A 12804-nucleotide genomic window follows, 5' to 3' on the forward strand; every position below is an offset into this window, starting at 1 on the left:
AGATGACAAGAGGATAAAAAAACTAACCCCAGTTGAGGAAATTCTTGCATAAGTAATAGTAAAAAACAACGTACCTTTATGTAGTTCATTCAAATTTGACCTGAAATTGTAGTATACCTTTTAAAATGATCAAAATGTGATGCTGTAACGGCATAAAAATGCCATAGAAATGACATGAAAATAGTTATGCAAACATTTGCCTTCATAGTGAGATTTGATTTGACAGAAATTTATCTTAAAACTTAATTGTGGCCAATTTGAGTGGACACACTTTGAATTTTATCTGATGTCATAGTAAAAAAATAAGTTTTTAAATTTGAATAAAAAATAATATTTTAAACATGATTGGGTTTGATTTAGTTCGGATTTTCTCTTTTTGACAAACACCTATTCATGAATGAATATGTACCAAAAACTGACTAAGGGGGCTTTCACACCTACCTTGTATGGTTCGAACCAAAAATACAGGTGTGAAACCTCCCCTGGACCACAGTCCGGACCAAACAGATGAAATTTGGTCCAACGAAAAGTGGTAGTCTCGGCCCGGATCAAACTGAACCATGGTTCGGTTCATTTCTGGTGTGAAAGCATTTTTTAGATGGTTCGGACTTTCAGACCATTACCAGGAAGTCGGCGTTTGCCGTACAAACCGGAAACAAACAAATGCACGGAGAAATGACAACACAATTATAAATCTCCCATGACAGATCTTTTCAAACAGAGGGACATAATAGAAGCACACTGCCACCCATCCCTTTAGTCTCTCCTCCTGTCCTGTTGGCGACGTTATAATGTTCGCACAACAAGAACGTTTAATTGTGACTAGCCTTCAGTATAGTTGGTGCTGCAGGTAGTAATGCCATAATAATAACAATATAGTGGAGGCAAATATGCATATGTTAATTTTTTCTTCATTCATTCTTGTCAAAGATACCCACTGAACTGTTGAATAAACCAATCAATGTCAAGTATAGGGAGACTCAGCCCGCATAGATGATGACAACAGCATGCAAGTCTGTCATGTAAAGTCTTTAGTGCGGTCGCAGAAATGCAGTGTGAAACCAAAGTAAAACTAATCGAATGTATCAAAATGTATCAAAACATGAACCTTGGTGAGGACCTTGGTGAGGACTTTCAGGTGTGAAAGCCCCCTTACATTCATTTGGCACCTTCGTCCAAAGCAACTTAAAATATGTGAAAACATGGGAATTGAACCACTAACCTTATGATTAATGGCCCGCTCCGCCACTTGTGCTACTGCCACCCGGTAATGTTGACTACCTTGTGGGAACTGTTTTTCTGTTAGTGGCTCTACAGCAAAACTAAGAAAAATTGAAAGTAACCCTTGAGGTAAAGATCAGTTGCTTCTAATAATGAATTTTGACCGGCACTTAAATGTTTAAATCCCCTTTTTCTCTTCATTACTAGAGCCTAATAGGTGCGTCCTTTTATTTATCCAGCACTTAGTAGCTTCACTGAGAAAAGTGGTATGCAAATGTTGGCCTGATTATTGTTATTATCCTCCTGTTCCAGCTGGTGTACACGGAGGCGGTGATGGAAAACTCGCCCCCCAGCCTGTTTGTGCTGAAGGTTTCGGCTTCAGATCCAGACGTGGGAGCTAATGGCCAAATCTCCTACACCCTCCACGGTCCTGACGCAGACAAGTTCCATCTCGACCACAGGACAGGTATGATGGTGTCTGTTTGGGGTCAAACACAAGTGCTCCCTCTTAGTGAGCTGCACTGAGTGTTTGAGTTGGCGATATCATCGGCACGCCGCAGTTGCTCAGAAAGGCTCTGTGCTGAAAAGAGCCAAAAACATTTCTATTATTTCTTTTTTTCACATTTTCAGCTGCATCTCATTGACATCCCCTATGCTTTGTTTCTATCATAACATCTTTCTCTTATGTCTTCAGGGCCATCCAATTGCCTGGAAGATATTAGACAGTTTTTAGCCATACTAACATAGATGTTGTAGATACCACCAATGTAAGTCAGTTTGTTGGGGGGCCCAAAACTTTGGTACAGATTGAAATATCTTGACAACGACCAGATCCCAAAGGATGAATGCTCCAGCTTCATTTAGAGCCACAACAGGTCGAAATGTCCACCTGTCCAACACTTAACGACTAGATTTAGAACAGTCTTAGCTGGACTTTTAAAGTAATACTAATATAGCGGGGTGGCATGCTAAATATAATAAACAATAGCACTTTACACTTATTAAAATATGTTAATACCAGGAAGGCTAGTTAGCAAACTTCTGCTAACACGTCAACCAGCCAGGAACATCCTAGCGGTAGTCAGTCATAATAGCTTAGTTGCTCATTTATCAGAGACATTTTTGTACCATCTACTCTTGTCTAGAATCCATGCGTCTTTTTGGAGCTATTCTCTGGAAAAGCACAGTTACATATACAAAGTCTATGGTGCAGCACAGGTTTGCTATTGTCAACAGTGCATATTTACATGCTAATGGTGTGCATAATAGTCTATGTATTACAGGACAATAGGACTTGTACTATTTGTTGATCCATAAACTTAAATTTTAAATTATGTAACCTTAGTGACTTTCCCCTCATTCCTAAACTTGACATCTAAACCTAAATGTGGCATGCTAGCAAGCTAATATACGAAACATTTCATGGTAAAGATAAGATGCTAACATCATCATGATGCCAATATGACAAAGGCTCTCTCTAAGTATTCTTCTGATTATTATTGTGTTTAATTGTGTCATAGAAAAATTACAAATCAGAAGACAAACTAATTTTGTGGTTTATTATGGTGTCCATTTCCGTTCCCCAGGTGAGCTGTTTTCTCTGGCTGTGTTAGACCGGGAGAAGGAGGTTGAGTACAACCTGGTGGCCAAGGCTACGGACGGCGGGGGACAGTCATGTCAGGCAGACATACTGTTGAAGATCCAGGACATGAACGACAACCCACCTCGCTTCTCTTCCAGTCACTACGAGGTCACCGTGTTTGACAACACGACCGTCCGAACTCCCATCGCTGTCATATACGCCAAGGACCCAGACACTGGTAAGCTGAGTTCAAATCTCATTATGGGTGCTGCGAACAAGCAAATTTGAGTTACAACACAAAAAGACAAGAGAGAACATTATATTATTTCTGTCAGGTCAGAACATGTTGTGACAACCCCTTAGTCCTGGTATCAGCAATACTTAAACCTACTTAAGCCAAATGCACAGGCTTGCCTTTGTCTGTGTACAGAACAGTGTGTATGAATGTGGTATTACTAATTCTAGAATAATAAAAGACTAAGCTATTCCAAAGAGAGTTTTGCTGTGTGAAACGCCCACCTGATACCTCTTCACTGTGTCACTCCAGCACTGTTTGCTGCACATGGATTTTAACCCTTAACCCTGGCAGCAAAAGCATCTTGCTAGACTCATTAGGGTCACAGTAATTTAACATTTTCTGGCTTCTTCTGGATGTTGTGTGCGTAAGTGTGTTCAGTTGTGTCTTGTGTTTTTAGCCACACCAGAGGAGTGGCTTTAGAGATGGATTGCCATGAAATCTGGTTCTAACATTCATGTCTCCCTCAGGATGAATTGCATTCACTTAGGTGATACTCTGGCTTCTCATCATCACCATCAGGTCGAACATGTGCTAAACTAATTACATCACCATCGGTCTCATTTGTACTTTGTGCCTAGAGCTAATTAGCAAATTCTAGCATGCTAACATGATAAGATTTTCAAATAAATATAGCAACTTCTGATCAACCCTTATCAATTTCAGGCTGAAATTCTTCCAGTTGGTCCCTCCCATTTGTACTTCATCCCTACATTATGCAATTAAAACTGCAAATCAGTACGATGGTATTGTCATTGTTAGCATGCTGACAATAGCATTTACTTCAGAGTACCTCTGTCGCTCAGTACAGCCTCACAGAGCTGCTGTAACGTAAGGACAAACAAACATCGCCATCCCTAGGGACAGGTACTAAAAAGACAAACAATTACTTAGGATTACTGAACAGATTGTCCTTCGCCTGCATAGCATTTGCTTAGGTGTTACATAAACATTGAGACACACAGGCTTCAAACTCTCCTCACAATAATAAGAATAATGTCAGCTGAAATAAACTCACAAAGGCTCTTAGTTTAGTTCAGTAGTAGTGAAACTGCTGTTTTTTCTTCTTTGTTTCCATTGTGTTACTTTGTTTTTCTTTCTGTTTCATGTGATTTATAAAAGCTTCTTGTTTTAATCTCGCTCACAGAAATCCGTCATTCTGTCTGTGTGCGCAGTCACACTTTTGTATTACTTCAGCATTTTAGCACTGATCAAAAACCGAGAAAATCTGAACCATTCTCTTCTGGTTGAAGTTTGCTGACGCAGTTCGGTGTTTGTATATATTTTTTTCAATTATTGTCTTTCGGTATTTTTTAGGTGTTAGAACAGTAAAGTTAGATAAAAGTAAAATAAAAACAGACTGTATCCTCATCTGAAACCAGTTGCAGAGCTCAGTCAGTGTAGGCAAGTGTTCTCATCCGGACACACACACACACACACACACACACACTCACACACACTCACACATATTCACACATATTCACACTTGAATAGTCACAGTTCTCACAAGAGGATCAATTAAAAATGCACAAACACCCATGAATACAAACATTTTACCTGTACAAACACATAAAACACATACACACATTTTTGTATGCCATTCAGATAGGTAATATCCACACACACACACACACACACAGAGCTGGGTAGGGAAACCTGAGCAGACAGGTCAGCCACTCCTTCAGATGTGCAGCAGCTTGTCCTCTTTCTCTACACTGGCAATTTTCTCACAGACAACAATGACTAATAACGTTTTTTTTTGTATTTGCCAAAAAGAAAATCAGAAGATACATATATCAAACACATTTAGAAATAACACAAAAACACAAACTGCAGGTTTCACAAACACAGAAATAAGGATGATGCTGATTCACGCGCGGGGGGAGGGTAGTTTATCCAGGATTAGATTTTTTTTTTGCGTTTTCTCTCTAATGGACATTTCACAGACAGCATCAGGAAACATGAGGAAAGAGAGAAACATGCATTGTTACCACAGGTGCTCTAAAATGCAGGGTTGAAATTTTGGCCTGGAGCGCTGTCTTTAGGCCAGTTAGTTTGCTAAATACTGTGCAGAAGTGAATTTTCCCTCCAGGACTCCAGGTCAAACCATCTGTTTGTGGAAGCTTTGTTTGGGTTTGACCTATAATCATGGCACTCTTCCATTTATTCAGCGTAATTATCCTAAAACAGCAGTTGCCAAGTGTTTTATCTTGTGACCTTAAAACCTGACAGGTTATATGTGTCTCTGAGCTGCAGGGGCGTGTAGAATATTTTTAATGGATCAACTGGAAGAGGGGAACAATTGACCTGTGTGGCTTGTTATCATGTCTTTCCTCAACAATTTTAAATACTTGCCATAGTCTGATTTATTTTTAGGCCTGCTCTTTTATTGTTCTAAGATTGTTTCACCTGAATAAATATTAACAGGGCTGCATAAGAGATAAAACTAGATTTATATGTTGTTGTGACCCAGTTTCTGACCTCCAGGTTTAAAAATTGTAAATTAAACATCATTGGTCTTGTGTTACCAGTTGTGTATTAATTGGCCTCATGTCTGCAGGGCCGACAGATTGAGACGATTGTGTTATCTGTGTGACACTTTGATCTAGTGTAAAATATTTAATCACCTACTGACCAAATTGCCAATAAGTGTGCTCTGGATATTCATCGTTTTGAACAGATGTATTTTGGTGGTCATTTCCTCTAGCACCACCAGAACACCTTGGTTGTGCGTTCTGGTAGCACCACTCTTAAAACAAACCTTTTTTACTCCCACTGTAAGAATAGCAAACTAGTCACACATTTGGTGTTAATTACTTTTACATCTACTATTACAATAACATTTGGATCATGAAAATCAGGGTTCACAAGAGCACAATTCCCCAGAGATGCTTGTGGTGGACATAGTAGCATTGTGTGTAGAAACAGCTTCATCTACAGGATATGTTACACATTTACAGTGAATATTATTCATTGTTTGTTATCACTGTGTTTTTAGCACATGGGTAAAAGTTTCTTCAACATCAACAAGTCAACACTTTTTCATCCTTTAATGACACAGTTGAAAGATATATGATATGTTTGTGTTTCGTTTTCTGTGTTTTATCTTGTCTTCATAAATCCTACACACCCCTTTCGGGAATCCAGCTGTGGTTTTGACAACAGTAGCAATTTCAATGCTAAATAGTTTTCCCCCTCACAGAAAAGAATCCAGGTGTTGTTCAGCAGCACGTCTGTCAGTGCCAGTATACAACGCTGCATGATTGAAAACAAACTAAGTGACAAATTATAAGTGTTAAATTGGTCTTTTTTTTTCAACAAATGTACCGAATGTTGTTAAAATAAAATCATTTACATCGGCAGGTATAAACTCTGAGGTGAAATACTCCCTCCTGGCGGGCGACAGTGGCTACTTCTCTCTGGACGAGTTTTCGGGGATCCTGCGGCTGGAGCGACCTCTGACCTCCGACTCCCCGCCCACCTTTGAGCTGAAGGTGAAGGCCACTGATCGTGGCCTGCCTCGTCACCTCTATTCCGTTGCCTCAGTGACGGTGGATGTGGTCTCACTTGACGACTATCAGCCTGTCTTCCTGAACTCGGAGTACACCGCTCAGATCCCGGAATCCTTGGCAGTCGGGTCAGAAGTGCTGAGCGTCTCTGCCCTGACTAGGGATGGTGGAGGACCAGATCCCATTGTCTACCGCATCGTGTCCGGCAACGAGGGCGGACGGTTCCTGCTGGACTCACGGACAGGTTGGAAAAGTTTTTGTCAATGACATTTACACATTCCTGTATTTACAGGACCAGTGTGTAACATTTAGGAGGATCCGGCAGAAATAGAATATATTATTTATAAGTATGTTTTCATTAGTGTAAAATCTCCTGAAAATAGGAATCTGTGTGGAATAGGAATAGGAATCTGTTCTATTAGAAACAGCTATTTATACTCGGGAGGCGCATCATCTTACACGGAGTCCATGTTGCACTGGCATGTTTCTACAGTGGACAAACCAAACACTGGCTCTAGAGAGGGCCTTTAGTGTATTTTGTGGGTGAGGCGTATTCATTTGGTTGCAGCCTCACTGTTAGATGCCACAGAATCCTACACACTGGGCCTTAAGGCGTACTGCGATGATTTCACATATAATGGGGATTCTACTCACTCATCCTGTGAAGACAGTTGTATAATGTCTTCTGTGTCTTCATTTACTCCGTGTTAAGAGACAGTTAGTAAGTTATCTTTAAGTCCTTCCGCTATTTATAAAAGACACTTTCAGTGATAGTTTTCAGAAGCTCCGGCCCCTGCTGGATTTAAAAACTTGCAGAGTTTGGGAGTGAACTGCAGTCTTCCTTTTGCACTGTGTGCGACCCACTGCCAATAAATCATTAAAGGCCAGCTGGTCAGAAGAACTGCTATCAATGATCACTATCCGCCACATTAGGTTTCATTATTTGGGGAGAGCAGAGAGTTTAAATGTTTGAAAAGCAGAGACATGGTGATCACCATCTCGGACTGAATTCTGCAGCATTAAAAAAAACTAACCTGGACAAATAAACCGACACCGATAGGAACACCTCAGACTCTGCAATGTTGTTGAGATTATTTCATGTAATCAATCAAGAATCTGAAATGAAATTGTTTGGGTCTGATCGGAAACTAACCCAAACTAAAAGTAATCACAGCAGGCTCTGTCAGTTCAATGATTCATGTGGGGAAGACGTTAACTTTGCAATATAATATACATTTCCTGTTGATCAATAAATCCCCCAATCAGCGATGCACACATTGCTCTTTCTTTTTTGCACACCTTCACACCAGCTAAGTGTGTATAGAGTTTCAACCAGCCTGAGCTGCTGAGTCAGCATTTGTATTAAGACTATGTCAGTAATGGTAATGAAAATTCACACAGAAGCCATTTAAACCAGCACACACACACACTACTTCCTTGTACCTTGTTCCAGAAGTGATAAATCTCAATACTGAAGTATTCCTCTGTTTTCACATGGTAAACGTTTTTTTTTAAAAAATTTTATTTAAAGCTCCAATATGTAAGATTTGGCGTCCCTACTGTGGGTGTAGTTCACCGGCATCGTAAATAAGGACAGCTGCCAACACAGCCAAACAAGTGTGACAAGACACAGCAAGCCAGCTAATAAGTTATTACTTCATCAGCAAGAAAGCCAGCTTGGCCTCTGTCCTGCATCCTTTCAGCTCTTTGCGCTCACACCAATTACTCTTATTTGGTCTCTTGCTGATCACTCTCTCTTTTTCTCTTCCTCTCTTTATCCGACAACATCTTCTTCGGTCTCTTCGCAGCCTCTGTCGTGATATCCATACTGAGAATACCTAGCTAGCTTTTCCCAAAGAACTTACATTGCACATTATATACTTCATGCTTGTTCTTATAGCTTGCTGAAGAGTCGTGTTGGTGTCGTAAACCATTACGCCGTTGTTGTGATAGATTTCCTGCCCAGGATTTCAGTTTTTACATAGCACAGTAGCAAACGCTGCGACAGAGACGCCATCCACCCTATTACAAGTCAGGGTAAAATTACTACATAATGTTGCTTTAAGATGGATTTTTAACCACTTTTCAGAAATTAAACATTGCAAATATTGGACAGAATTGTAAGCTCTCACAAACACTGCTGAGGTTGGTCGAATTTGCGTTAATTCTTATGATCGCAAGACTGTGCAAATTCCTATAAAAACACTAAGTACTTGGCTTTTGTTACAACTTTCTTTGATTACTGCCTACTACACCGACTGAGCAAGCTGGATATGAACACAGGAAAGATCATATCCCTCCTCTGGGGGTTTGTTGAAAGTCATTCTGGGAAATGTAGGAAATCATTAACACAAGCAGAAGTATGGGTTACTAGTTGAGAAGAAGTGGATTCATCAGAAAGTTAAATAAAACTTAACTTTATCATATCTGAACAGAGATAACAACTGAAGTTCATTTTTAATGACAAACAGAGACTCACAGGCTTGTTGAGACCACTGTTGATAATTTATGAGTTTTGTTTTCTGATGCCCACAGAATGATTCAGAATTATTAAATAAATTATGGATGCTCTGTGTCATCAGTAAACCTCTCCAAGGATTCCGTGAAGGATGCAGCTGTAAACAGTAAATCTCACACTGATCCTGGATCGGGAGGTGTAGCGCAGTTTGTCATGCCTTACTGCAGGTGCCAGATGGACGGGCGTTTACTCAACGTGACAATGTAATTTGTCGGCAAATCACAGCGAAGTGTTTTACAGTCCACAGATCTCTGTGGTTGAATGTTAAGTGTCTGCAAGAAAGATAAACAGCTCTGACACACCAGAACCATAAAGACAGCACAGCACAGAGTGACACATACATCTTAAATTTAGTAATTAAATAGCAAAAAAGGTGTCGTGCATGGACTATGAATAGAAATGAATGAAAACAGATGCAGGTATATCGAATGAATGTAGGAATTGCAGTATTAGATATTTCTTTCTGTCAGTGTGAGATTTTACCATGAAGGGAAGACTTATTATCTACTCATGAGTGTTGAGACCCAGATATAGTACTTCATACAAAACGCAGAGATGCTCACATGTTGGACTTTGTAAGACTTTACATGGACACTCACAGCCTCGCGAATGCGGAATACGTAATGTGGGTTTTAGGCGTTGTTCAACCATAGTAACACCAAAACAGAATGTGAAAAAGCAGGGCAGTCTAGCAAAGATGTTTAACTGTGTTTGACATTCCTGGTAGAATTTTTTTGTAACATGTATGCAGTTTCTCAACTGTTCATCAGATCACGGTGCTAAAAGATAAAATAGTTGCTGCTGCGATAACTTTCCAGAGTCAGAAAATCCTCCCATATCAGCTTTACTGCCAAGTAGGTTTTCACATACAAGCAATTTGCTTAGGTAATTTGGTGCATAACAATAAACATAGTGTGTAGAAAATATTGGAACGATAAAGCAAGTACTGTAGGTTAAAGAATCAGGTCAGCAGGTCAAGAGTCTCGTATGCCTATGCAGTGCTTTGGCGTCTGATAGACCTTTAAACTGTTGGATCTGTTACTTAAACCAGACTTTCTGTGTTATACTTGGCACACCAGTACCTGAAACAACATGGCTGTTTTCAGTCTGAACACCTTATTGTGGTGTGCGCGTATGGGCTTCTTTATTAGGCTGTGTTTAGGCTTTACATCTTAAAAGTGAGTACGTTTTTTTGGAAAGTAAGATACATTTTGGTCAGTCCTCAGTTCTTCAAAAGGTTGCTTGAAAAACAAGATTTTGGATTGAAGACAAGGTTGGCCTAAGGCATGTCGTCATGGTTAAGATACGTTTCGTCATCTCAGTAAGGTGCCTCAAGGACTATCAGAGCACATTTATGCTCACTTAAGTATATTCCAAACAGCATGTGTGTCCTGTCTGTTTTGGAATATATAACAGATATTTGATGTTTGTTTGAGCCTAATTATACTGCAAGAAAAGCTTTAATTCATTAAATTACCTTTAACATTTAAAACATCATATAATGTCTTCTGTTTGTGTTTCCTGAAACCTGTGTGTGTGTACAATGAGATGTGGGAAACATCTCATTGTCATTCAGGTAGACAATGACAAATGACCTTCAACCAGTTTCGTCTTTCTTAGAAGTCACATCAAGCTGTGCAGAATGAGCTCAGACTGCTTTGAGCAAAACACAGATAGATAGAAACCCTTATTGACAGCAGGGAGCACGAGCAGCTATGTACAAGCTGCTGTACATAAACCGTATCACTGTTTATATTAAAGACGTGTAAAATTTTAACAGCAATAAGTCACTGCCTCACACATTTGCATAATTACCTCCACAAACATGATTGTTACAAAGAAGAATGTCTGCCTGTGGTTTCTGCACTGTGATTACGTTGTGTGACTGTGAAGGGAAATCTGCTGGATGGTGGGAATTAATTACCCTAACTGTACAAAACGTTTTTGTTTTTATAGAACGAAATGAGCTTTGTGAGCTTGCAGCAGTGGTAGATGGAGGAAGGAGTTAAAGATCAGTGCCAAGACTTTTATTCAGGGAAGAAAACAAGGAAGTTTTGCATATTTGCTAAAGAGGCACAGACTTGTTTAGGCTTATTAAAATGGAAATCAGGTAGAAGTTGTAAACAGCTTACAAGGTTCAACTGGTTTAACAGGAAGATTCTAGTTTTAACTCAGTATTGTTTGTTCTTTTTAACTAGAAAAGACACAACAATATGAACATAAGTTAAATACATTACCAACATCCCTTCAAAACCTACCCAATCAACAAGACAGCACAGACTCAATAAACGCAAAAACATACAATGAAGCACAACAATATTTAGAGATAAACTAAAATTTAAAAAAGACTTAGTTGTATCCACAATCCAGATTATATCAAGCTATAAAAACGAAATCATTGCAAGAGTATAAGGTCTGTCCCATCTGTTAGACGAGGTCGTACAGTTGACGTTGCTCCACTTGTTTCTGGTGCCTCCACTGCCTCGCTTCGGTCTCAGCTAGGTGGTTGAGTCCTGTTGTGGTTGTAAAGTCTGAGCAGTCTGTGTAAATAAACACGGTAAAGGTCTGTCCCCTGTGATGCATCATTAAAGCAACAGAAAGAAAGTGATTTCAACACGTACCATCTTACAGAGCAAGCTGCGTAACCTGGGAAAACCAATACTGATTGCAATCAGATGAGATGCATAACGTCTACTGATGCAGCAATATCTGTAAAACTCCAATAGTGCCATAAAGCGGTCCTCCTTGTTTGAATTGTCCACATTGGCCTAATACACCCACAGATAATAACAGAACTGCAAGTTGATTTGGATTAAAGCATCATAACTGTTTCTCAGATCTAATTAGAAATGTAGAAACCACATGTTCTGTTCTTATCAAGCAAGGTGCTCAAACTTAGTTAGTAGTTAGTTCCTAAACGTGTAGTGCTTCTTTGTGATGCAAAGTATAGATTGCGGATGTACTGGCTAAATAAGAATATATGCAAGAATATGAATGAGATTCAGGCATTGATATGAAGTAAAAACTGGAGCTCAGCCAACTTTCTCCAAGCAGGAAAGGGTAAAAAAACAAACAAATAAAACTAATGAATAAAAAAAAGCTTGGATCATTCTGACTCAGACTGGTTGTAAAAAATCTCCTTGATCTCAGAAAAATCAATAAAGTGAGATCTGTGCCGTGTGTATGAGGTACAAATAATTGACCTGGAGGTGTTTCGTGTGAGGGGGATGGTAGATGGTTGTTTTTGTTGGGTCCCGTTTTGTTTTATCTTAATGAAGTGTGGTTCACCAGACTGGCTGGCAGCCCAGGAAAAAAGGCTGCGTGTCTCACCCACACACTCTGCTGGATACGCCGAGCTGCTGCTGACAGATCCACTAACAGAGGTATCCTGTCTCCTCAGACTTATTCAGTGTAATAAACAGAAAAGGGTTCGCAATTTATGCTCTCCTGTCTCCAAACAACTATATCCATAAAAGCTGGCATTGGCTCATCAAAGCACAAATTACATGTTTAGATTTGGTTTGTTGGCAATTGAACGAGATGTGGTTTGGTTGGGTGTTAGGTTGTCTACTACAGGAAGGAGGCCGGCACAGAAAGACTGAGATGGGTAAAGCCATAAATATACGTAAATTTAAAATATCACCAGACTTATCCTTTAAAACCGCCTCAATAGAAACGT

At 39.6% G+C, this 12804-nt stretch overlaps 1 protein-coding gene across 1 annotated transcript in view; it reads left to right on the forward strand.

Moving 5' to 3' along the window:
- Positions 1-12804, forward strand: part of fat2 (FAT atypical cadherin 2) — a 113787-nt gene that overhangs the window by 50283 nt on the left and 50700 nt on the right. Inside the window, 3 exon segments of the mRNA XM_038699096.1 lie at positions 1534-1687; positions 2808-3041; positions 6462-6851. Of these exon segments, the coding sequence (XP_038555024.1) occupies positions 1534-1687; positions 2808-3041; positions 6462-6851 (778 nt within the window).

Source organism: Micropterus salmoides, unplaced genomic scaffold (assembly GCF_014851395.1).
Source record: "Micropterus salmoides isolate LMB-PRFRI ecotype aquatic unplaced genomic scaffold, ASM1485139v1 Ms_hic_scaffold_5, whole genome shotgun sequence".
Lineage (NCBI taxonomy): Eukaryota > Metazoa > Chordata > Actinopteri > Centrarchiformes > Centrarchidae > Micropterus > Micropterus salmoides.